This window comes from Pezoporus flaviventris, unplaced genomic scaffold (assembly GCF_033815535.1).
Source record: "Pezoporus flaviventris isolate CSIRO_AGI_PZ_B2104156 unplaced genomic scaffold, CSIRO_AGI_Pfla_v1 ptg000036l, whole genome shotgun sequence".
NCBI classification, from domain to species: Eukaryota; Metazoa; Chordata; class Aves; order Psittaciformes; family Psittacidae; genus Pezoporus; species Pezoporus flaviventris.
Window position 1 is genome coordinate 41166718 of NW_026892584.1, and position 26904 is coordinate 41193621.

The following is a 26904-nucleotide window of genomic DNA, read 5'->3' on the forward strand; positions in this document are numbered from 1 at the left end:
TCTATCAATTAGGTCTTATATGAAAAGTATGTGGCCTCCTTGTGCCATGTAGGGACTATGAGAGGCAAACACAGGATGGAGCATCTGCTGAAGATTATTGATTCTGACCTCCTTACATTTCTGAAACATGCTGATCCTATGTATCACCAAATTTATGATGTCTAATAGATTTTGTCCACATTTTCCATTAAACCTGATCCTAGTGCCATGAAAAAAAGAAGACAATTTGAAAGTCCTGTGTGAAAACTCATACATAACATTAGAGAAAAAAGACAATATATCTGTTTCTGTTTAAACTAAAATAGAGGTTTTTTGCTGAACTCAACATGGATGACGTTATTTCCAGTTTAATGGCTTTACCCACAGCTCTGCCTTGCATTTTTTTTAACTGGGTCAGAAATATGCCGATAGCAGAAATCCATTTTAAACAATTCAATGACAATAGCACATGCCTTTTTTAGCTTAATGGAAATGAACAAGCTAATTAAACCCAGAAAAGGCAGCCTGAATATTGGGAATTAAAGAATAATAAAAAATATACCTAGTACGTGCTTTCTCCTTATAATAAAATAATCTTGACATTAACATTACAAATGGAATCTGGCAACTTTACTCAGAAATGTATAATGAAAATGTTATTTTATTCGTGCAAATAAATGCATTAACAGATTCTTAAAATAAACACGTTTCAACTGTATCACGATTTGCTGAAAAATCTCACATCATACATCTCACACCTATATTAGACAAAAAACTTAATATCTCTCATGAATTACACCACCTTGTTAGCAATTTCTCCAATTTGCTGATGCTAATAAAGGTCACTCTATATAATATTATTATTAAGTCTATTTAGTGTAAGCCACAGGTTCCAGATTTCCTGTTCCCATATCGCTTCCGCAGAAATCTTACAAATCTTACAAGGGAGGCTGTCCTCTATTTTGCAGAGAATAGCTAAGAACAGGCAGAACAAAAATCAAAACAATGGTAAAATAGATTTTCAAAATTAGAAATGGATTTAAGTATATATTGAACATCTGCTACATACAAAATGAGCTGCTTATAATTCACTTCTACCACATAGGAAAGTAGTATCTAGAAATCATTTAAGAGACTTTCTTCCTTGCGCTTGCAGACACTATTCAACAGCCACAGAAATCTTAAGCATGTTTATATTAACCTCAGTATCAGCTAGAACACTCAGTAGCTGAAATTAATCAAAATATCAACGTCATTCCCTAACAAAAAAGAATTATCTGAAATTATGCATTCTTACAGAAATGACAGATCAGCTGTGCACAAAACTTCAGACCTGTTTACAATACCAATCCTTTTACTCAGAGCGATTTTAAAAGACATGTTGCAATACATGTTGAAACACACTAAGTGTCCTTGAAAATAGTCTTGGAACTATGTTTTTCTGGATTTTTAGAAAAGTAACATTCTGATAGAATAGCTAAGTATGATTAAGATAAACTATTTATTCTGCTCAGAAGTAATTGTTCCGATATGAAGTTTTTCTGTGAGGATGTATCATATGAGAACAACAGAATAAATCAATTGCAAAATGTTCCAGTACGAAAGCACTGAAAATATGTACCTTGGAATTGAAAGATGTTATGAAACTTGGTGTATGACTGGCACTTCCTATAAAACCAGAGGAGTTAAAACAAAAGCTGACCATGACATTTTGAAGTAACAAGCTTTCAATAAGGTCTTAAAACTTAAGAATTACCGCAAACACACGTAACAAAATCTGATTAGTTTAGGATTTCAATTCAGAGATAAGGCATTACAAAACCCAAACTAGTCTGCATTCCATCCATGTGACAACAAACCCCACAATCATTTAAAGTGCAAAAGCTACATAGTATTTAAATAACATGTCCACTACTAAATTTGAGAATTAATTACCTGTTTGGTATTTTCCCATGTAATTGTAAGAGAGCACATCTTTATTTTGCAGCACTGCCCATCAGCTGCAAACATTTGCATTGCTTCAACATGCTTCAACTCCATGTTTCTGTTACTTTCTGGCTGCAATAGTTTAACTCGATTTGGCTTGTTCACAGCAAACAACTGTAAACGTCTTAGGAGCTTCTACACGTCCTTTTGTCTCAGTGAAATCAAGAGGAGGTAGGATATTTTTTAATCTTATTCTATATGAAATAAATGTTTCCCCAAAGTCTTTATCAATATGAAAAGCTGTGTCTCTGCATTCATCAACAATCAGCTAACGGAAAAGGCTAGTGGATTTTGCCAGCAGTAAAAGACCTAATCACTGCAAGATCAAGCCAGCTGTCAACTACGATCAGATTGATTCATTGCACTTTTCATATTCAATGGAAAATGTTGCCCAATACACAGTTCTTTTGCAGTTATCAGGTCAAACTGGAGATATAAGCATACAGACAATTTAGCTTCAAAACCACATGAATTACTCGTTCCATTTGAATTTCTGTGGTATTACCAACTCGGTGCAAAAACTGAATACCAAAAAGATCAGGAAAATCATTACTGCTGGTATTTAATTTTACTGTTTCAAGTGACAGAAAACCATACTACTTGAAATTTAACAGTTCCCTTATTAATAGAGACTGTCTGAGATAAAAGGCAAACAGTACAGTCAGAATAGATACTACAGTCCCATGCAAATAACCTTTCCAGTGTTTGCCGTATACTTTTCCCTACATACTTTTCTTAAATCTTGCACACAAGATAAAAGCATGAGCCAGCAATAAAGCCAAAGCATGTGTATAATAGCATAAGTCAAGAAGCTGCAAGTCAAAGAAGACTACAGCAAAAAAACCTAGACCTAAGACTTTTGAACACTAAAGAAAATACTAAGCCACATTAAAAATTTCTTAATTATCTAAAAATTATAATATTGTGGAAGATAAAAACCATAAAAAGCTGTAATTTACCTTGTCAAATTCACAAATTACATGCAAGTTCACCCTCTCTTCGTTCTTTAAAGAAAGTAATTTGAACATGATTCAGTGCACTTACAGAAGAGATCCAGCCAAATGGGTCTCCATAAGGACACTTAATGAAGAACTGTATGCCCAAGCATAATACAGTGAGTATTCCAGCCGTGTAAAGAACAGGCTTATTTTTAGCAAGCAAGAAAAGGTATGAGCTGAGAGTAAGATCATCCAGTGGGAACAAGAGAAGAAAAACAAGTTCAACTCCCTTGCTCCTAAATTAGCCAAAGGGTCTTTCATTTTCTTCACTTTGATCTGAGGAAGGCTGTAGGGGGAACAAACCTAACAACAATTGGAACTTGAGGCAAGTGCAGAGACAATAGAGAAATGGAAAAGTTCACTTGCCTGGGAAAAACATGAAGGTGGCAAACAGGTATGTTAGGTGTCCAAAGGCAAGATGGACAGGAAACTAAATGAACAAGTCAGTGAACATGGAAATGTGTGTCAGAGAAAGGAGGCCACAGCAGCACTGCACAAGGAAAGCCACAGAGACTCTGGAAAAGATAAGAGGCAACACTAATCTTCAGATGACATAGCTACATAAAAGAGAGAACTCTAAAGGTGGCCTGAAAAGTACCTTGGCTTGGTAAGTACAAGAAGAGTTTCCCATGCAGAAGTGAAAGCTGCTTGGAAAGCTAAACTCTCAAGCTTCTGCAATTAAGCTCTTAGAGCTCTGCATGGCCACAGTGAATTTCATAATCTGTCTCCTGCAAGGAACTGCAGAAATAAAAGAAAATACAAGTTCCATCTCCCATACAGTAACTTAATATTAAAATATATGGCTTAACTAAAAACAATTCTCATGTGACTGTAAAAGGATACAACTACGACAAAAGGCATTGAAGTTTACAGTGCCAGTGTAAGGACTGTGAAAGCCCAGCAGTACTTCATGAAAAATAACAAATGAACTCTTTTAAGTAACATTTACTTTATGAGCTAACGTGTATAATCTTATGTGTCAGCTGAAGCACTCATTTATTCTATTCTACCTTTATATAAAGGCCAAGCATCTCAGGATCTATGTGTGCAGTGACAACTGGAGGCAGTTCTCCACATGCTCTATTTAGTTAGAAATTTAGGGAAGAGAGTCAATTGTATAGCTCCACGTTCACAATGCAAATATATTAAAGTAAGTACTACAGTTAGAGGTTAAGCAAGCAAACAGGACTTTTCATCCTCTCACTTCCATGGACATACACAATTAAGTATTATTGTAAAACTGCAGAGCCATGCTTGAGGGAAAGCAAAGTCAGACCTGTAAAACTAGAATCTAAAGGTCTAGATTGAGTAAAGAGCCCAGTTTAGGTCTTTCCTCCTCTGAAAAAATGGGAAGCCACCTGTTGACTGTTACAGACTAGAAAACCATACCTTTCTTCCCTGTAACTTGTTGAGCAGAACTATTTCTGATGCCCAGAAGAGTAGCAGAACTATGAAGTCTGTATACTACAAGTGAGTGTATGTGAGTGGCCGTATACCACAAGTCTGTTTATGGTGAGTATCTCTCATATCTATAGTCATACAGGTAGATATTTGATATCTAGAGTGACAGAGATCAAAGATTATATAAATACATGGAGAAGGCAAGAAGGAAAATCGTCCTTCTGCAATGTTCCAAGTGTGTTCCAAGAGTGTTTCCTGTTCCCAGCAAGACAAACAATGTTAGGCTCCTCAAAACAAACTAAGTCAGATACTAAAAGCTAATATTAGTAATAAACTAATGCTATCATAATTAAAATTGTAACAGGAAAATTGCATGGTATCAAATTATTCTTATAAAATGTAAGCATCTAGTAACTTTGCTCATTATGAACTGAAATATATTTGAGATCACACAGGACATGTCACAACAGTGTTCATGACTTGCCAAATCCAAGAATGATGTGATTCTGCCTGAAAAGTTTACAAGAGGCCTTAGAGTGAGGTACGAGGTCAGAAGCATTTGAACTACCTACAGTTTCATAGAAGTTCTTTCTTATAGATCTCAGTTACTTAGTGTGGTAGAGATTTTACCCTATGTAACTATCATTTACTGAGGTTTGAAGAGACTGGGATTTCTAGTCCAGCAAGAATTCAAAAACTATTTGGATACATTAAAATTAGCTTTTGACTATACTTTCCACCCGGCCCCCCATACACTTCCTAATTTCATTCTTTTTTTCCTTAAGCCTTTAACTGGATTAGTTTTTCTATTTTTTGAACTGCAAGATTCTGCCAGCTGTCTGGAAGGTGCTTTAGACAGACTTATGAAGAACTGTATCAGTCCAAGGAGAATCCATACTCTATTAAGCTGATCCATGGCTTGAACAAGAAATCTGACAGTGCAGAAGACTGCTGTAGGGGTGGCAAGGCTCCTTCTCTGAGGGGTGAAAATGATTCTAGGAATGTATGTCTTAGGAAAGGGAACACCCTTGACTGAAGTAGCAGATACAGCTACTTTCGTCTCCTTAACAAAAGCAACAAAGAAAGTTGCAACAGAAAATTATGAAAAATTTGAGCCGATTACTAGGGGTTTTTACATGGTCAAAATGTTCTAGGCAGCCTACAAGCAAATTTCTTCAGAATTTTTTTCCTTCTCTGCAAAATGTTAGAATTCCTTGTGCCTAAGTTTTTAACCATCTTTTAATGGAATTCATTGCTTAGACTTTACTATGGCACCCCTAAGTGAATCTAGATTTCCAGAGACTTAGTTATTTGTTCATTTTAAACAAATTTGATTAAAACCTTTCTCACATGAATGGCAACCTCTTCCAAATACATTGTTCAATGTTACAAACAGAAAATACTTAATACTTACAAGCTTATATAAAATTCAATTTGCATCTCAGGCGTGAAGAACAACTTCTATTCCAGACTAAGCTCTTTATCCTTCACCATTTCTTCTCTCTAGGGGTTACTACTTCTGTTAAAAATTTAACTTGTTTGCCTCTTTCCTCACAATTTTTTTTTTTATGTCCTTGTCAACAGGCTAAGGAAACCTTAAAGTATTTCACTTGTGCAAGTATACTTGTGAACCCCCATTCAGCCATCTTTGCAAATTCTTTATCAGACACTTCTCAGAATGCATTTTAAAAAATGTCATATCATAAGAAATAGATGACAAAGTGTGTATTAGATGTTTAATGCCTTTTATTGCACTTGTATGGATGAATCACTAAAGCTAATGAACAGCATACAGTTATACTGAAGGATTTTGTCACCACATGTAAACCTATCTAAACTCTAAACCTAGAATTTGACAAGCCATACCACATGAACTCAAAATCAATGTAGCTTTACTACTGTCACAATGGAATATGATAGAGACTGACTGCATCAGACGGCTATATCTACTCTCTATCAGCAACAGATTGCTCTCCTAAGGTAAACCAGTAGTATTCAAAGCTGCTTTATGTGTACATATATGAAGAAGTTTTAAGTTTATCTGTTAACGGAAGTTTCCCGAGCAATTTCCCCAGCATTAAAGTGTAATGGCCACCTGATGCTAAAACAGTTGGACTACCTGTTGTGAACTACCTGAATAGAAATAATGGAGTTCAGTTCTGTTATGTAATCAGCATAGAATTTTAATTCTCACCTTTATCTACTGGTCAAAGCTTCAAGACTAAGAAAACATACAGGACTATGACTTTCTAGTGTGAGACGATGGTGAACTTTTCTTCTACACAAGTTTCTTTTACATTAAAGCTAGCACAAATTTCATAGTGAGCAATAAAAAAAAAAAAAAAAAAAAAAAATCAGGCTCCATTTTGTATTTCTTGTCAACAGCTTCAGTCAATACCCATCAGGGAAAAAGCTTATTGATATCAGTCTTTTTAAATTGGAGAAGCAATTTTAATACTAGAAACAGCAAAAATAAAGAGAAAATGGTACAGGAGACCACAAGCTGCCATTTTATGCTCCCCAAGCAAATTATCAAATAGAAAACCAATTTGAACCAACTACAGAAAACGAGTATTATCATCATATATGTGAACTGCTCTGAGCAAGGGTTACTGAACCCCTTCAGGGTAACTTCCAGAGGCTTGTTTTCATCACACTAGTCTACTTCTACTCAAATCCACTTTACTTTCATCATGTTCCTTTATCTCATCCTTTTTTTCTCCTGAGCTGCATCTGCTTTCTTGTTTCCTTATCTTCAAAAAAACTTATCTCATTACCTTTTCATCTGGACAACCATCATCAGCCAGCCAGTCCTCTTTCTGGTACTTCCTTTAAGTACTTACCCACTTCTCCTATTGATGACTGGTGACTGCAGCACGACTGGTGGCTCCCCAGTCCCTCTCCTGTCTACCACTGACCCCCAGTGGTTACAACTGTATTTCATCTGTCTCACTGTTTTCAGGCAGCTGCTGCTTCTGCAGGATGACGCTTGGATCACAACCTAAAATACTGGGAAGCACACAAGACTCCAACGTTGTATGACCACTGTTTCATGGCCACTGATCACAGAATCAAGAATAGGTAGGTAGAAAAGAGCCTCTGGAAGTTACCCTGAAGGGGTTCAGTAACCCCTGCTCAGAGCAGTTCACGCTGATCAGAAATTGATTTGGCTAGCTCCTGACGACTGGAAAAAGGGAAATATAACCCCCATTTTCAAGAAGGGGAAAATGGATGACCTGGGGAATTACAGACCAGTCAGTCTCACCTCTGTGCCTGGCAAAATCTTGGAGCACATTCTCCTGGAAGGCATGCTAAGGCACATGAAAATCAACAAGGTGCTTGGTGACAGCCATCATGGCTTCACTAAGGGGAAATCCTGCCTGACCAATTTGGTGGCCTTCTATGTTGGGGCTACAGAACTGATGGACAGGGGTAGAGCAGTTGATGTCATCTACCTGGACTTGTGCAAAGCATTCGACACTGTCTCACACGACATCCTTGTCTCTAAATTAGGGAGACATCAATGTGATGGATGGACCACTCGGTGGATAAAGAACTGGCTGGATGGCCACACACAAAGAGTTGTGGTCAATGGCTCAATGTCCGTCCGGCTGGAGACCAGTAACGAGTGGTGTCCCTCAGGGATCGGTGTTGGGACCAGTCTTGTTCAACATCTTCGTCACTGACATGGACAGTGGGATTGAGTGCGCCCTCAGCAAGTCTGCTGATGACACCAAGCTGTGTGGTTCAGTTGGTACGCTGGGGGGAAGGAATGCCATCCAGAGGGACCTCGACACACTTGTGAGGTGGGCTGATGCCAACCTCATGAAGTTTAACCATGCCAAGTGCAAGGTCCTACACCCGGGTCGGAGCAATCCCAGGCATAGCTACAGGTTGGGCAGAGAAGAGATTCAGAGCAGCCCTGAGGAGAAGGACTTGGGGGTGTTGGTTGATGAGAAAATGACCATGAGCCAGCAGTGTGCGCTCACAGTCCAGAAAGCCAACTGTATCCTGGGTTGCATCAAAAGGAAAGTGACCAGCAGGTCGAAGGAGGTGATCCTGCCCCTCTACTCTGCCCTTGTGAGACCTCACCTGGAGTATTGTGTGCAGTTCTGGGGTCCTCAACGTAAAAAGGACATGGAACTGTTGGAACAAGTCCAGAAGAGGGCCACAAGGATGACCAGGGGACTGGAGCACCTCCTGTATAAAGACAGGCTGAGAAAGTTGGGGCTGTTCAGCCTGGAGAAGAGAAGGCTGCGTGGAGACCTCATAGCAGCCTTCCAGTATCTGAAGGGGGCCTAATAGGGATGCTGGGGATTGACTCTCCATTAGAGACTGTAGTGATAGGACAAGGGGTAAAGGGTTAAAACTTAAACAGGGGAAGTTTAGACTGGATATAAGGAAGAAGTTCTTTACTGTGAGGGTGGTGAGGCACTGGAATGGGTTGCCGAGGGAAGTTGTGAATGTTCCATCCCTGGCAGTATTCAAGCCCAGGTTGGACAGAGCCTTGGGTGAGATGGTTTAGTGTGAGATGTCCCTGCCCTTGGTAGGGGGGTTGGAACTAGATGATCTTAAGGTCCTTTCCAACCCTAACTATTCTATGATTCCAAGATAGAGGTTCCACAGCAACCAGACAGTCTATTCCAACATCCATTACTCTTGTCAAGAAAACATTTTCCCCAATATTTAATTTGAATTTCCGTTTTTACAGCTTGTGTTCAAATCCAACTGGCTCAGTTACACATGCAAAAGAAAGGAAGAAGATTCTCTTCTTGAAGAGAATACCTCTTCAGACACTGTCCAATCTCCCTGTCAAAAGGAGACGTCCAGTTATGTAAGTCTTACCTCCACATATCTGTATCTTTGTGCAGTGGCAGAAAGAGATCAGGCATAATTCCACTTCTAGGAAGGAAAGTTGTAAACAAAAGCAAACCCCAAAAGTTCACCTCACAAATAAGAGAACTTGTTAATTTACAAAATCTCACATAGTTTTTCCTTTAGACTGTTATGCAGAATGCAAAGCTCTTAGATGAGCACTTACAGGTAAGTATTCTTTCTACAACAATGTACGTTTCACTGTTTATAAAGAGACCTAGCCTATTCCCTCTATATCTTTGTTTTGAATTTAATCTCTTAAAATTTAAGCATTTATATAATGTGATTTTTAGCTAACCATTATTAATTGCTGATCAAGCACACGTTATTTTAAAGGACGCACACAAAAAAAATCATACTGCATAAGACAAAATTACAATTAATAGGTTTATCCAAATTCCAGACAGACTGCACATCATTTTTTTCAATATTGATTCAAACTTTAAAGCAAACATTCATCTTAAAGTTTCTTATGCATGTCACACTTTCAGCTCTATCTAGTTGTTCAGTAAAAAGAAATTATTTCATCATTAAAACAGTACACATAATAAAAATATACCTGAATGCAGAATATTTGATAAAATTTGAGCTGTCTTCAATGTTCCATTGGTTTGTATTGATTTGAGTGCTAGCCTAACATTGAGAATGCCAGTAACAGTGAATAAGCCTAATGCATTACGTAAATGTAAGCTGATTAAGTCCTTGATCCTGAAGCCACCTCTTTTTTCCCCTCCCCCTCTGATTTAAAACTTGGCACAATTGAAAAATCTGAGTTTTATACACTTTCAAGGCCTACTTTGTACCATTTTTGGCATAAAACTCACCACAAGTTACATTAATATAAACCCTTCAGGCTTTTGCTTGTGTTTTAATAGTTTCCTAAACTTGGTGAAAGTCCATTTTGAAGTGACCAGTTCCCTAATAAAACTTTAACTTTGTGGCAAAACTTCATTCTTTTTTTTTTTAAATAGATACTGAATGGTATCAGTTTTATTAAAGGTCTGAGCTTTACCCATAAAAATTAACAGCAATTTGAACTAAATAAAAAGCCATGCTATCATACACTTTAGTGCTGCTAAGAAGTGAGATTGTAAGTATAATGCACAGGCTAGATCTGATTTCCAAAGATGTTATGTCTCAAATGAAGGAATGGAGAAATAGCCAGCGGAGGTCATGAAAGAGTTACGTTCCTCTAGCACATTATAGCACTATGATCTCACTACATTGTCAGTATGACAATGGATGCAGGATAAAGGGATCCACTCAGCAGAGGATAGCAGCTAGGGTTCTCTACAGAAAAGGAACACAGGATGCAATACATGATTAACTGCTTTGAATAGGGAAAAAAATTCCTTCCACTAGACCCACACGCCATAGACAAAACAAGCTGCTAAGAGCTGCAAACTAAACAATTTTGTTTTTGCACTGTTTTTACGTGTGACTGTTAGATACCAGTTATCAGCAACATACAAGCATAGAACTGTTTAACCTGCACAATTATTAACATTTTAGCTTTTTTTTCTTTAAGACATCTCAGCTTGAAAACCTGATTTTTTTGCTTTTAAACTTTTTTAGGCATTATTTTACCCTAAGAAAGAGCCCTAGATGTACTTGGAAATTGACAGTGCTTCATAGAGGCAATATAACAATGAATTAGTGATCCTCAAATCTTTATATTGAGATTTAAAAGGTTTAAAAATAGTCAACTACAGGTACAGTGCCTCAGCAAAGGCAGGAGAATGGCCTTGAGCAAATGAGAGCAGAATAAGCTCTGTAGAGTCTTCATTATTATTGAGAATGAGAAGAGACAAGTAAAGTGAGTTTCATCTCAGCAGTAGAGGTTTTTAAGCCATGGTAATTCCAAAAGAGAAGTACTACATTTTACTTGTAAAAGAGAGGATGTTCTAACCAGGATTCACTAAATGCCACTGAACAGGTTGCCTATAATATGTAATACCTATTTTAAACTAGAAATCTAGACATATTTTAGTAAAAAAAACCAAAACAAAACCAAACAAAACCACCAAAACCCAAAACTAACTAACAAAAACCAGGCACAGAAATTAACCAAGGGCATTAAAAAAAAAATAGTATGAAGAGGTGATTCTGAGGGGTATGCAACCTCTTCTACCAGCATCTGAAAACACTGCAATCCACAGATACATTCTTATGTATTAACACAGCTGCGTCATAAATCAGTACCGGTGAGATAAATCAAACAAGAAAAGATATCTGGATAGGAAATATTAGTATGAAAGAATAATGCAGTTGTTTTGGGTTTGTTTTTTTCTTCTTCACTCAGGATGAATAAGCCAGAGGAAGACAGATTAGAAAATGCAGTAATTAGTAAAACTCTGGGGGCTTCTCACATCACACAAGTAACTTCTTTTCTAGACAGAAAATTCAGAATAGTCATGAAAGCCATACTCTCCCATTCACCTTATAACAAAACCAAATCAGAACAGAACAAGATCTCTATATTTTCCACCAGTTTTCACCACAATATATCTTAACAGTAATTTTAAACACATCAAATATTTAAGTGGAATTGAGCCAAAACCTGTATGAATTATTACATACCCCATTCTCTGTACGCTTCTCCATAGGTATATTTATGCCATTTCTTTGATTTGGGGCTTGACGTCCACCTAAAAGTAAAGCATCGCTCTTAGTGCAAAGTTCAGTTCTCAACACAAATTGTTTTAACTCCTGAAATCTGTTCTTTTTAAGAGCTTTCATATAAAACTTTTACCTGTGAATTTTTATTCTGCTAGTACCAACTCTTTTTTATTAAGCTGTTCTTTGTAAGCAGTGGAATCAGCAGAAATAAAGCATTTAATTCACAGACTTCCTCTGTAAAATGTACAGACATGCAGCTCTGCTTTTCTGACTTCTGTTTAGGCAACGATGTCATGAAAGGGAACGTACCAGAAACCTCGGCTCAAAGCAGTTAAGGACTCAGCCAAAATTTGAAATTCAATTGTTAGAAGTAGTCAGATTAGTTGAATGAGTAACAATTATCTGAGCATGCAAATACACATCTCGTTTCAAGATACCTTTCCTAACCTCCAGACAGTCTGACAGCCATTAGTATATAATGCACTGCCTCAAGTCTTCCTATAAATTAAGTCTATACTAGCTAGATCAGAAAACTGAAATCCTTCTATTTAAGTCTTTTAAGAAAGCCCCACTTCATCCAGCACTTTTTTTATATAACACTTTTCCTGCAGAACCAAGCAGACAAGCGATTTTTCAAGGTGTGAATTACTGCCACTACAAAAATATATCTACATGAAGTTCTGAGAAAGCAAAGCCACTGAGACTTCTGCCAATGATGTCTGTAAAATAGATTTTAATTTCTAAGGAAGTCAAAGTACTTTACCGATTCTTTTCTGTGGGCAACTGAAAGAGAGCAGTCAAAAAGAACAATCCCACCTTCTCAAGATATAGGGACTTAATCTCAACAAGAAAAAAGTATGCATTAAGCCTCTAATACCCATCAACATTTCCGGATCAGAATTAAGCAGAACAGAAACCAATTTTACTACAAAAACATTGCTCAACAGAGTAGAAGAAATTATTCTAGAGAAGGGAATTTAAGAATGGCAATATATGTGCCACTGAGAAAGGTACAAAATGGTTTTGGTATAGGGAAGTTGTATTACACATACATCTACTGAAGTTCACTGAATGAACTGATATTCAAACTCACTTGAGAAAATTTTTAAATATGATTAAGTTACAACATTACAGGATAAATGTACTTACTCTGTTCATTACTTTCAGCTGGTGACTCCTCATGACGAAGAAAAAATTTCACCTCTTCTCTGCGGGGACCCCATTTCTGTAGGTGGTCATACATCATGTGATCGAAGGGTATGGGGCGTTCTAAAAGTAAAAGATCAAAAGACTTTTCATAAAAAATTTTCAATTAAGCAAAGTTTAATACAACTCTCATGAAGAATCAGAATGTCTTTCTTGGTAGCAATTGAACCTATCCGATACATTTTGTATTATGAAAAGAAAAAAGCACCAACACGCAACAGCTGCATTGTATTAAAAGCTAGACAGTTACTATCAACATGGCTCACTGCTTAACAGCAGTACATAACCAGTTTTCAAAACCATATAAGGAATCACAGTGTTTAGAAACCCTAATTTAGGAATTGTTCATCACAACCTTTTTCACAATGCTGATCTTTGCACCTTTGCTCTCCATCACCACCAGAGGGATATTTTGTTCTATTATTAAAATGATTAATTCAATTTGAACCTCCAGGTTTCCAGTCAGACTAAAAGCCTTACCATTATACTGACATTCCACCTCCTAAGAACTTGAGCAGGTGCTCCCACCCCAATACACTATGCCAGACATTAACTTCCAGTATATGTGGAATTACTGGCAAATCTTTGAACAAATAAAGGCCAAGTTCTATGCAGCAGTAAGTCTTTCTGTTTTCCTCCAAAGAAATGTAAAACATTCTCATAGTGTAGTTATTTCTTCCAAATTGGTCAAATACACTATTACTAGGAGGCTGCATGCTATATAGTTAGTATTTCAAAATGAAAAAAAAAACAACAACCAACCAAACAACCCCCCACCAAAAAAGAAAAACAAACACCAACCCACCAAAAACAAAAATCAAAAATCAAAAGCAAAGTTTCCCATGTTTCCATAATTATACTTGCATTTATTTTAAAAGTTTTAGGGTAAGAAAATCTCCCCTTTAAGATTTAATACCAAGCACAGAGTTAGAAGATCAGAATAAAATTATACTAGAAGACATCTAGCTTTCCTACATGCAGCACCACGTCAAACCAATATGAGATTAGGCTTGTCTGGAAACCAAAAGGTCAAATTTGTGTTCTTCATTGTTAAAAGAAAAATGTTCTCTGCCCCCAAAAGCCAAACCACAGTATCTCCTACCAGGCACAGCACCACTGACAATTTGTTATCCATTTCATACTCAACCTGTTTGAAATAAGAAGACAAAATGATTGAAAGATATAACAGGTATCTTGGCGAAAGCTTGGGAAAACCACATCGCAAATATACCTTTTTATAATGAAAGTTACCTAAATTTATGTGTATTATGAACTACATAATGTATACACGCCTTGATACACTTGGGATACTCGTCATATTTAAGAAACAATACATTTTCATGGCTTGATTCACAAGTGTCTTGTCAGAATCTGTGACTTCAAATAGGTATAATGATTTGCACAAATACACCACACTCAATCTAGTTGTTTTCAGTGGGGAAGGGTCATTTAAACCACATGCTAGTTATATTCATCAGCTGACTGGTTACTCATCTTCCTAACACAGCATGCTCCCCGCCCCAAGCCCCCACAACACCTGGATTTAAAAAGATGGAAGTTTATCTTTGCATTTTGCTGTTCCTCGTTCAAGTAGACTCCAAGAGCCACTGTCAATAGTGTTTACGCACACATGAACAAGGTCAGGGCCCTACTACAACTCAGTTCTTGAAAAGGAATTTTAAAAACATGATTTTCAGGTTTTTCAACTCCTAAAGTAAAGTAAGATTTCAAGCACTTTGAAGTATATCCACTACGACTTCAGCATAAGTCTTCTAAAGATCAGAGCGTAAAAGTTTTAAAATGGTTTAGTTCAGGGACCCAGAAGATAATCTTTAGGAATCTTTCCCAAACAGAAAAATTTCGAACTAACCCTGGCAAAAACTAAAGCTTAATAAAAAGGTACCGAGAAACTGGATGTCTGAACAGGGCTGGGCTAAGTCTGGAATGGTGAGGAGTGGCTGCAGCATTGCTCCCGGTTAGGCTGGAGTGCCATTAAAAGGCTCTGATCCCAGGAGCAATTCAAAATAAAAGGTTTCATTTACATAATGTACCTTGAAGAATCAAGGCTAATATTTTTCAGATATAACCATGGAGAGAAATGGGAAAGACAGGTTCAACTACTTTTGTGATTTTTCTACCAAAAAAAAAAACCAAAAAGCAACAAACAACAACTTTGGGATATGTTGCCCTAAATTAGAAAATAGGTTAAAATAATATCAACATCATCATCACTTAAGAAAAATGAAGCAGCACTAATTATCCTGCACAACTTAGCTACATGAAACACATTCAGAAAAGAAAGAGAAAGAAGATATGGACATTAACACTCGACACAAGACGTGATGACAATTGAAGTCCCCATCCCTTCCTTCAGTTAAAATCCTCTAAGTCTAGAAAAACTGCAGAAAAAGCACGATCTTATATTTGCTGTAAATTAGGACAGCACAGAGATATTTTCTGGAAATACCTGTTCTTTAAGGATGAAAATCAAAACCTAAACAACCAACCTGTAGTTAAACTTTATAACAGTTGTTACAGCTTCAGAGACACTTCTCAGTAATTGTTTCACAATACTATTTCAAACTTCCATTTTATTAAGTTTAAATATAGGAGAATGAAGAAAAGGTGAAACAGGAGAACGGGTGTAGAGTAGTAATAAACAGGCTGAATCCCTGTACATGAACACCACATTAAAAACAATTATCTAGAGAATGTTTTCATTAATAACTAAATGGAAGACCATCATATGCATATATCCATCATTATTTGCAAAAACTGCTTCAGATTTTAAGCTGGATGAAAATTCTGGAAGACTTTTGAGATCTGAGCTAGACTCTTTTCCTTTCAAGTACAAAGTTTTGAGGATGGGCTAGTTTTAACTATTCTGAAATGTCTGAAGCACCCTGAAAGACCAGAACACAAATCAATGTTTTAGAAGAGAATTGCAAAAAACCTCTCTGTTAGAACTCTATGTCCACTATTTAAAACAAAGTTTCACTACTTCAGAAGACCATCTAATCCTGATTATAAGTATCCTGCTGTTTGTAACAAACACATTTATGCCTGCTGTACATGAAAACACAATACTGAGTAATGGATTGTCTCTGTAGTAGGGGAGTTCACTGCAAGATCAGAAATTAGTCTTTTCCCCCCTCAGGTTTGCAGAAGTACACTTGCAGTAAGTAACTCTCTCTTTCAGAGCCACTTGTCTCTATGTTACCACTAAATTGAGGAAGATCAAATAATACCAATTGCTGAAGGGCATTCCAGATGTCAATTAAGTGAATAATTAAGTACTTGGTGGATTTAAAAGGTTGAAATCCATCCTCTCTTAAACACAAGCTCCTAGCATCACAGCTGTCTTTCCTCCTTACCAACTGCTATTTGCAATAGTTGGGGAATGAGGAAGAACATTCTGGTGTTTTTTTTCCTGTAACAGCATGAGAAATCATGCAAACAGAGAAAGCTTCACGCTGACAAAGCACAATGTACTAAAACATCAGACACAGAGACTTTTTCAACTATTACTCACCTCAAGAAACTAGAAAGAAGGGGGAACACAGAATGAAGTACAAAAATGAAACCCAAATAAACCAAATGTTTATGTCATACAGCTCTAAGAAGAATCAGTTTCTTAACCCTAACACAAACAACATCTAAACTATTTTACAAGGCTTGGGAAGCTCCTCAACCATTTCTTTGTCACACAAAAAAGCAGAGAGAAAAGCTAACATAACAAACAAATACGTTTTCCAGCAGCTAAGCTATTGTAATCCTCCTCTGAATGCTTGAAATCTTATGTAAATTTTGAAGTAAAACTTTCATGGATTTTAATAACATTTTTCTGGAAGACAAATTGTCTCTGCCACCCTCTAAAAATAATATTAAGTATTTCTCATTCAGAAGAGAAAGTTTGTTAGAAGAGAAAGTAGTTTGTTAGATGGGTAGAGTTTAGGAAATGGACAAGCTTCTGGGCACACAAACTGGGTTTTGTACCTGATAATAAAACTACAATATACAAGCCCTATTGCTTTGAATTTGAGTAGACATGTATTATTCAGTGGGGCTACCTAGAAGAGGCTGTGGCAACCTACAGAATGGAGGAATTAAGCACATTCACAAGAGGACGGATATGACAGCACTCTGTCAGTGAGAGCTACGATTACTCATCTGTGCAACATAGAGAGACTACCAACAAAAAAGACCACTTGTATGACAAAAGCTAATGTGTTTATTCAACCCATGATTTTCTGTATTAACTTCTAGTTTTAATTTTACTTTCAAAAATGTCCACTGAAAAACATCTGTAGCCCTCTCTTGAGGATAAGGGTTGAGGGGTCAGAGACACCGTATTAGAAGAAAAAAAAACCACACTTTCACTGGCACAATATGCCAGAATTTCATTGCAAATTGCTTTACACTTCCCACTCAGAAACATAGTTTAAGTTTTTTCTTGTTGTATCTGTTGCATTTAACTGTTTAGACATGTTTTCTGCATCAGATTTCTGCTCCAGGCAAAACTACTTTTAAAAACTTCAGGGGAAAGAGTTCAATTCAGCTCTCAGCAGCAGCTGAGGGAAAAATCAGCATATTTTAAAAATCATTAAAAAAAAAAAAAATCAGGTTGCTTCACTGAGAAATTTATATACCCCACATTTTGAGGCAATAAGATGAGGCCACCAAAACCCGGGGTGTGTGTGGGGGGGGGGGGTGTGTGTGCGTTAACAGTATCCTACATTTAAGAGCTACAAACAAAATGCTTGTGTGCTTGTGCTGGAATTCCTGTCAGAAAGATTTAAAATCAATGTGCAGAACTCCTTTTTGCTGGCAGTACAGGCATGTCAGAGATCCAGAAACATATGTAAGTGTTTAATTTTTTTCTGTCCTTCTCTCTAGTCTTTTCTGTTCCACGCTTTCAGCTGAATAGATTTATGTAGTTATGACCTTTGGTGTTTAGCAAGTGAAGTTAGATTTGTGAAAGCACCTACATGCAAGTTTTTAAAGCAACTTGGAGCCACAAAGCCATTTTGGAAAGACTGACAAACCCATTCAATACGTAGAAGATTCGGGCAGGACTCTGCTCCTGAATGGAGGCATTTGTATATAGATGTCTACTTCAGAAAACTGGGTGAGGTCCAATGCTCAAAATGGAATAGATAACAACTAGCTGAAATCAGTGACCTCCATGTTCTACTTACAGTAATATCTAGATCTCCACTGACTACAGCGGGACCAAAGATGCATAATTCACAGGGTAGGTACCCAAAATTTAGTCTTAGTCTCTCCATCACAACTTCCTGAAGAAGTTTTATTTTGCACTTCCTAGAAACTTTTAGCTTTATGTATCTAACACTTTGAGACATAGTACATCCACAAATACACTTTCTCCATCGTAGAAGTTATTACAGAAATCATGTGCTTGCATCTGCCAGAGCTGCATGGTCTAAGTGTCCGACAAAGATGCTTTGGATCACTTTTCTGGTTTTCAGCAATCCTCTGAAGCTAGTTGACAACATTTGCTGTATTTTTTAAGAAGTACATCCTCAAAGTATTGTAAAAGCAGAAGAACAAATCATACCATACATGTACACTTTCACAGAGAAGTGACTGGAAATATTAGGGATATTTGAATTCTCATCCAGTTAGGAAATGGCTTCTTGAGGAATCCTCTCCCTTTACAAAGTCTTAAAACAGTTTAGAAAAGAAAAACAGTTTACCCAGGAGGAAAATATTCTAGGTTGCTAATACTTCAAAGCTCCAAAGGCATATGAATAATGCCCATTTTGTCTGACAAAAAAAAACCCTGAGCAAAATAAAACACCTCTAAGTAAAATTTAAGAATTCAATATCAAGTTATGACCTCCCCATTCTTCATATAAAAAAAGGTAACAAACAGCTTAAGCAGGGGTGACCTTAGTAACTTAAGTGATAAGAACTTGCCTAAATGTTATACTCAGCCATCCACCGATTCTACTCTCATCCGTACACTGATATACTATAACCTGGAGGCTGTAATACATATGCAATCACAAGAATCCATCTAGGAACAGAATACATAATAGGACTGTTTTGATGCACTCCTGAAAAGAACTGCTCATCCCATTATTTTGTAACACGGGATATGGGCACTACTACTTGCCCCAAGGAAGGTTATCAAATACTTGGGACAAAATGTTCACAAAGAAACTGGAGATACTATGTCCAATTCTGGCACAATTCTGTCTGCAGAACATCTGCTGTTCATGACACAGAAGGAAAAAGATCTATACCCATTCATAAATTTCAGGTTGGGATCACATGCCTAAGTGAGGTAACAGGATCTGAAAGCATGCAGGTGGTAATCTGCATCCACTGACTGTAAGAGAAGATCACTGAGCTTCTGTATTGTCATTTAAATACCCTCCACCCAATATATGCTGCATGCCTATTTGAAATAAATGGCTTCTAGAAGTGAAAATACACACAAACACCCTCCCCCCCCTTTTTTTTTTCAAGGCGGGGATACTGTATACTTCATTTGCGTAATTTGAAAAACTGAAATACAGAACACCAATGTATCTTATGCATGCATTTCATCAAATATTCCATCTGAGAAGAAAAAAAAAAAGTCAAGATTTGCATTAATCTCTACAGATACTGAATTACCATGCTTTGCATCAAAGTTTGCTAGGAAAAAAAAGTATAATTTGAAATCACTAATACTGAAAAGTCAGTCTTACCTTTTTTATAATTGGTACATATATTTAAATCAATTTCCACTGAACAGTTTACTTACCATTTCCACGCCACACTTCAGCCAGATGGCAGCTTCCTTCTCCAGGCTCTTTGCAGAACTCTACTACATCACGACAGGTTGTTTCTGGTGTAATTGGAACTTCTGTCAAAATCTGTTCATTGTTACTCAGAAACACAGTTAAAATCATCTGAAAGAAAAAAAAAAGCCAAATATTAAAGAAAGAAAAAAAAAAAGCCAAGAATAAGATTATGGGTAAAATTTATAATCCCCCTGTAAATGCTAATGTATGCTTATGGTTGGTTGCCACAGTCCATCAAAGTAGTTTTCAGTTTCTTGTAACTTTGCCAAAGCTTTACTCCTTTGTGCTGAAATTTTTTGACAGTGCATTGAACTGACTTTTTGGTTGTGTTGGTTTTTTTTTGGGGGGGGAGGGGGGGGTTAAAGGCTTCAGTTGAAATGGTTTAGTTCTGTCTGAAAACACACCTGGGACAGAAGGAACAAGTTTTGGCTATGTCAGATGCTTGGAATGATAACATCTCAATGTTGCAAATGAATTCGTACTTCCGCAAAGTAACCTGAAGGTGCCAACCCTTTGCATGATGGATGTCATTTGCAATTGTCTGAAGATAAGAGTTACATTTGGTTGAATTGCAAACCTTTGGTTAAATGGTAAACCTCAGAGTTTTAAAGAAAAATAGGGAGAGGAAAAGAGTTACATTTCATCAAGTTGTATTTTTTCAATATACTTTGCTAGAACTAAAAACCTCTGAAAAGTCAGTTCTATCTGTACTTCTTTGGCCCTACCCCCAGAGCTTGCTCTGTTGATTGGATGTAGATGCAACCTCACCATAGTGGTACTAACTGTTACAACATCAAAAGACTGTTTTACCTCTAGTAACTGCTCCCAGCTGCTCCAGCGGGAAAGTACCCACAAAACAGAAAGTAACTTTTCTTCCCCTCCCCCCAACTCTGTACAACATTCACAATGACTTGACATCAAGGAAAACAGAAAGAAGGAAAAGTGGGGTGAAATCTATAAAGGAAAAAGCCTAGCACTATGGGTTGCTGTAAACTTCTGTTCCAGTTCCTTGCTGCACCTTAAATGCATGTCTTCACAAACATCTACCTAGAGATATTCCCATCCCTCTTCATGTTAGTAGATGTAACTTGCCATGAAGTGAAATACTCAAAAACTGTTTACGTTAACTTAACAGACCTCACCCCCCTGGTGCCTACATATTATGATATGATCATTAATAATATGTTCATTTGCTACATTCCCCTCACTAAGGTGCATCGCCTTATGCAGTATTCTACATTTATTTGTTCTGTAGGCCCTCATGTAATTTACTTCAAATGCTGGAAGTGTATAGTTAACAGCTGAGGGGCTCATTAAAAGGAAAAGATAAAAAACTTTCTACCAAGAAACAAAGTCCTAATACAATGGTGCTGCAGTGATTCATTTTTTCCTGTGTTGAGAACCAATAAACGTTGTATTCAAAGACAAGTATTCCTACATTACACCAAAGCCCCTGAAAGATAACGCACCCTAAGCACGTGCTTAAAATTAAACAGGTGCTTTTAATTCTCTGCACTTTAATTTCCCATCTGTAGTCAAAATACTTTCCTGTAAACAAGAGATACTGTAATGTTTAAGAAGACAAAGATACCACAATAATATACGTCCCTACAGAATGTGACAAAATTTTGTCGGCAAAGAAAGTTCTTTCAGATCTTTCCAGTAAATGAAACATGGCATCACATGTTGAGTCACAAAGATTAAACCTGATTATTTTAAAGCTCTTCATTAAATGTACACTCTCCACTTAAGCAGAGCTGTGCTTCAATTTGCATAGGCAATTCTTAAAAACATTCATAATACTTTTATTTGTGGGACACAAACATGCACCAAACTGGAGATTTGCATTACTAGATACTGGGCGAGAGCAGTCAATAGAATTCCAAATTCCAAGCACAAATTCCAAGAAAGCCCAGGCTTCAAGCTCTCAGTCTCCTCGTCAGTCCTCCAGGCTTTTTAGTCCATACTTCTATTCTCCCTCAGGCTGCCAAGTTTGTATCCTGAAGTTTTCAAGTAACTACAACACAAGAAGCAGTCATCCAGGGCTTTGTGTATACTAAAATTCACCTCCAAGTTTCTCCAACAGCAGCATTAAAGGAAGCTATAGAAAAATCTGTGGTATGAGATAGAAGGAACTCTAGGATGCAGCCACAGATAGCAACAAAAGTGCCTGTAACCACATACTATAAAGCAGCTCACAATGTTATTTTTCCCCCATAGAAGATTCAGATGTAATCTGAATATTCAGTGGCTGTGGAATCTTTTCCAGAATAAATATCTGATGCGGAATCTAGTAGTGCAATTTGACCTTAGATTTAAGAAGTCATATATGAACATAAAACAATAAGCTTTAGAAGAGGTCATCTGCTGCAGCCTCTTGGCCTCAGGCAGGATCAACTATACCTATCTCATTCTTCAGAGATGCTTGTTTAACCTGTTCTGAAAAGCCTTTCATGATGGAAATTCCACCATTTCCCTGAACCATCCACTCCAGAAATCCAGGATTCCTGTTGCAATGAGAATTTTCTTGAAGTCTATCCAGAGCTTTCCTTGCCACTATTTAAATCCACTAGTTCTCCCAGCCACAGGGAAGACAGAAAATCCTTCCCCCCACCTTTTTTCTTTTTCCTCTGCAGTTAAATTTAAGGAACATATAAAAAGTAAATTAAGTTAAATTGAACAACATCAATTTGACAGTTATTAATGCCAGTGTTATAAGTAGTTTCCCTATAACATGTGATAGTAATTTTAAAATAAAACCCAAGTTTCCCCAACATTATGAGAATATCAAGAGACCCTGGCTTTACAGAAGTCATGATACAATGCATACTGCTTTTGTATCATTTGTCTGAAAGATTTGTTACCTTATCATGAAAGGATAAATACAATGGCTTACCATCATGTGATTTTACACAGGTTTGATTTTTTTTTTTTTTTGCTGTAAAGGTAACACTGGCCCAGAGAACTTGTTTCATGTATTCCAGATTATCTACCTGCATCTGCAGACAGGCTGAAAATGAAAGAAAAACTTTGGAGATATGAATTATCCCATAGATTTCTGTAAATTCTCCATGAATTCAGACCTCAACCACTATATAAACTCAACAGTCCCCTTTGCAACACCAGGCCAAAATTTGCTGTATCTCCAACACACTGATTAATTGTCTCAGCTTAGAGAGACATGTCTCCTTCCCCTCTACTCTGCCCTGGTGAGACCCCATCTGGAATATTGTGTCCAGTTCTGGGCCCCTCAGTTCAAGAAGGACAGGGAGCTGCTGGAGAGAGTCCAGCGCAGGGCAACAAAGATGATTAAGGGAGTGGAGCATCTCCCTTATGAGGAAAGACTGAGGGAGCTGGGTCTCTATAGTTTGGAGAAGAGGAGACTGAGGGGTGACCTTATTAGTGTATATAAATACATAAAGGGGGAGTGTCACGAGGATGGAGCCAGGCTCTACTCAGTGGCAAACAATGATAGGACAAGGGGTAATGGGTACAAACTGGAACACAAGAGGTTCCACTTAAACTTGAGAAGAAACTTCTTCTCAGTGAGGATGACAGAACACTGGAACAGGCTGCCCAGGGAGGTTGAGGAGTCTCCTTCCCTGGAGACATTCAAAACCCGCCTGGACACATTCCTGTGTAACATTATCTAGGTGTTCCTGCTCCGGCAGGGGGATTGGACTAGATGATCTTTCGAGGTCCCTTCCAATCTCTAGCATACTGTGATACTGTGAGTGCAGCAAAAGTACTGTCTTCTGCAAGGCTGAATGTCACTCACAGTATCATCTACTAGACAGCCCAGGGAAAGGTATCTCACTAATGAGGAAGCAAGGTGCTGTAGCCAGCTATTGGCATACTACTCCTCAAGCAAATTTGGTTAAGTAAGGATTTATTTTTACTAGGTTGTCTGAATAATACCAAAGGAACTGAAATACTGTGCGGCATGCCCTGAAACATACACAAGCAGACTCAAAATACTCAACATTATTAATATACTGCATTAATAATTAGATTTTCAAGTTAGTGTAGTAGCTGTCCCTATTTGTAGTGGGGATGAATAAGAATCAGAGGTATTTCATAGAGATAAAATACAAAGAAGCATTGATGGAGCCTGGTAATTTGCCACTGAAGAATAAGAGTGAAGCATACAGATGAAATACACAGCACATCCACTGAAGTAAATTAGCTTTATGAAACATTCTCAGCCAAAGATTAAGACACAGGAGAATTGGTAATTTAAAATAATAAATCAAAGGATTTAATTCCTAAATAGTATCAACTATAAAACCCATTGTGTCAAATGAGATCGTAACCATGCAGCATTTCTTTGATAATATCTCGATTCAATCATTCAACATTTTTAATAACTGGACACAATGTCACGCAACAGAATCAATCTGACATTCATCAGCAAGCCACCTCAGGTCTTCTATATCACTTATTTTTCTCACAGTGAACACCAAGCTCCAAATTTTAGTCTTCCCTCCTCCTCCTCAACCCACACATGGATGTTGTCTTACTCTCCTCTACTGCTCCTGCTACCAAACCAATGGCTTTACTCCAACTTTTATGAATTCTCATCTTTCTGTACTCTTCTTTTTAACCTCCTTGCAAACTCTTGTATATCCCTTCACAGTTCAGGTCTTTTCCATGCAAGGTAAGCTGTATCAGACATCACAACCTACCTTCAAAACTACTTTGTCATCTCACTCCTCAGCTTACAGATGAACTCTTCCTAGGAGAGCATCAGAATCAGCAGAGCTCAAATCTCTGTCCAAGAGATGCTTGGACTGAGAAGTCCAGTAGTTGTACATCTTAGAATGTTGCCTCCCCTTTCTCTATTCCTGCCCCAGTTCTCCTTTTTCAACCACACTTCCTGGGTTATTTAAAGAACACAATCATCCCTGCAGTTTCTCGAGGAGGTAGAAAAGAGGGATAAATCTATGAGATCTTTATCCTCACTTATTACACCATCTCTTTTTACAGCTGGATAATGTCACCTACAGAAATTTCAACAGGTGTCATCCATAGAGATGACATAATTTTATCTTTCTGGCCCTGATCTCTTGCTAAGGAAGCTAAAATGTTGGCAATCTTCAGTCAACTCTTGTGAAAACCTACCTATCAATTCAAGTTCCATATGGCTGTAACATTTAGTCCTTAGCCACGTTTCTCCAACGACACCCTAGATTTCACACTCATAACAACACATAGGTACCTATCGCTGTGAGCTGTAATACAGACATCTTTGACACCAAGCATTTTCTGTCTTGTGTCTCAAATATATCTCCAGTTTTCCTGGACAATATATAAAAATAGATAGGGATTTTTTCCTATCCACTATCAGCTAATGCTCTCAGAGTCTGAAAACTTGCCTATTAGTTTCCTACCTTTTCACTGGTGTGCCTTTTTTACTCATGATGCTTGTAACAGCAAAAATCATTCTTCATACCTATGGCTTTGACCACATTGCCTTTCTGTGTCAGCCCTGATAAGCATAATTTACTGCTCTTCACTTCCCCATTGTGAAGTGGAACCCTCTTCCCTATAACTTTTCAAACCATATCAAGAAATTGATGCTGAATCAGTCCTTTACACCAGTTTCCTCCCTCCTTGTGCTAAACAGGTGGTTTTATGCTTTCTTCTGTGTTGTTCATCATGCCTTATATGCACTTGCAAAGCAACCTCATTGTTTTCCTTGAAGACCCTTGTTTACTTTTCAGGGTACAAAACACATTGACAGCTTACTTGTGTTCAATATGCTGAGAAGTGCTGCCAATCAGGCTCATAAATATTGCTTTGTCTATTTAGACTTCTCTGTCCAGCTCCTCTCTTATTTCTTCCCAAACCAAGGCTCCAGGAGCTGTGCAACAGAGACGCATCCTATCTTGTCTACTACAGCAGAGATCCCACAAGGCCACAACTCAATGCTTTACATACTATTATATAGAAACAAATAATCCTTAAAATGAGTCTGATGTCCTTTGTTCTAAACAAATTTGTTCAGGCTGCCCTAAAAACCAACTTGTCTTCCCTACTCGAGTTTTGCGACTTCATTTGCACTCTTCTAGTACAATGCAAGTACCTGTGATTGGAATAAGAATTAAACCAGCACCACAAAACCAGATAGCAGCTGATGTGGCACACTGTTTCTTAAGAAATAGCCTAAAAAGTTAAAACTCGAACCACTGAAGTTTTTTTCCTCACTATTTTTCTACAGTCTTAGTAAAGAAGTAAACCTTTTGATCTTCAGCTAACATCCCCAATTAAAAAGAACAGGTATACATTTAATTAGATCCTCTTTAACAACAGCTTTCATGGAGACAAGAAATACATCTTACTCAACTACTAACTTACACTACCAAGACCTGAAATACTGGTGCTTGAATAGAATAAATTGTACACCCACACTTCCCACTGCCTTATGCCCAAGTTAATTTACTAACTCAGACAGCTGATACAACAAATATTGCAAATACAACAACACAGTCCATATAAATATGTATCTCCTGAAATCCTGCTTGCAGGAAAGTGAATTATTTAGCCCACCAGAACGCAATCAAATACTATTTCAGGACATTCTGACAGATTAGAATTTACAAGAAGCCCAAGATTATTCTCTTATAGTCATATATTCAATGAGAAAAAGAGAAGTAGTGACTTCTGGTGATGAAGATGGGAAATTACTCAGCTGACTTTTTACTTTACATGTAACTGATTCTTAACACACACTTCCACTCAAAACCACGGTTCCTGGCAGAAGTGGATCAGATGATCATTACTTTTCCTTCATGTAACCTGTTTCATGTCCACAACAATAATTTAGAAAAATCACATCTATGAAAGATTAGAAGATCATTCAAGTTGTGAACAAAAAGGGAAAAAAAAAAAACCAACCAACCATCTCCTGAGAAAATTAAAACCATTAATTTTTCCCTTTGTGCTATCCATTGCTCTTGTTACCCAAATCTAGATACAGGAATGCCTACCTGATACTAAAGATACAGTGCATAATAGATCTTCTT

General features: G+C 37.3%; 1 protein-coding gene across 7 annotated transcripts in view; it reads right to left on the reverse strand.

Moving 5' to 3' along the window:
- The window catches only part of PPP1R13B (protein phosphatase 1 regulatory subunit 13B), an 87029-nt gene that overhangs the window by 25632 nt on the left and 34493 nt on the right, over positions 1-26904 (reverse strand). For all 7 annotated transcript variants that reach the window (XM_061464111.1, XM_061464104.1, XM_061464110.1 and 4 more), the window contains 3 exons: positions 19840-19987; positions 13008-13127; positions 11820-11887 (listed from right to left, as the gene is read on the reverse strand). In XM_061464111.1, the coding sequence (XP_061320095.1) occupies positions 11820-11887; positions 13008-13127; positions 19840-19987 (336 nt within the window). The remainder of the gene's footprint in view (positions 1-11819; positions 11888-13007; positions 13128-19839; positions 19988-26904) is intronic.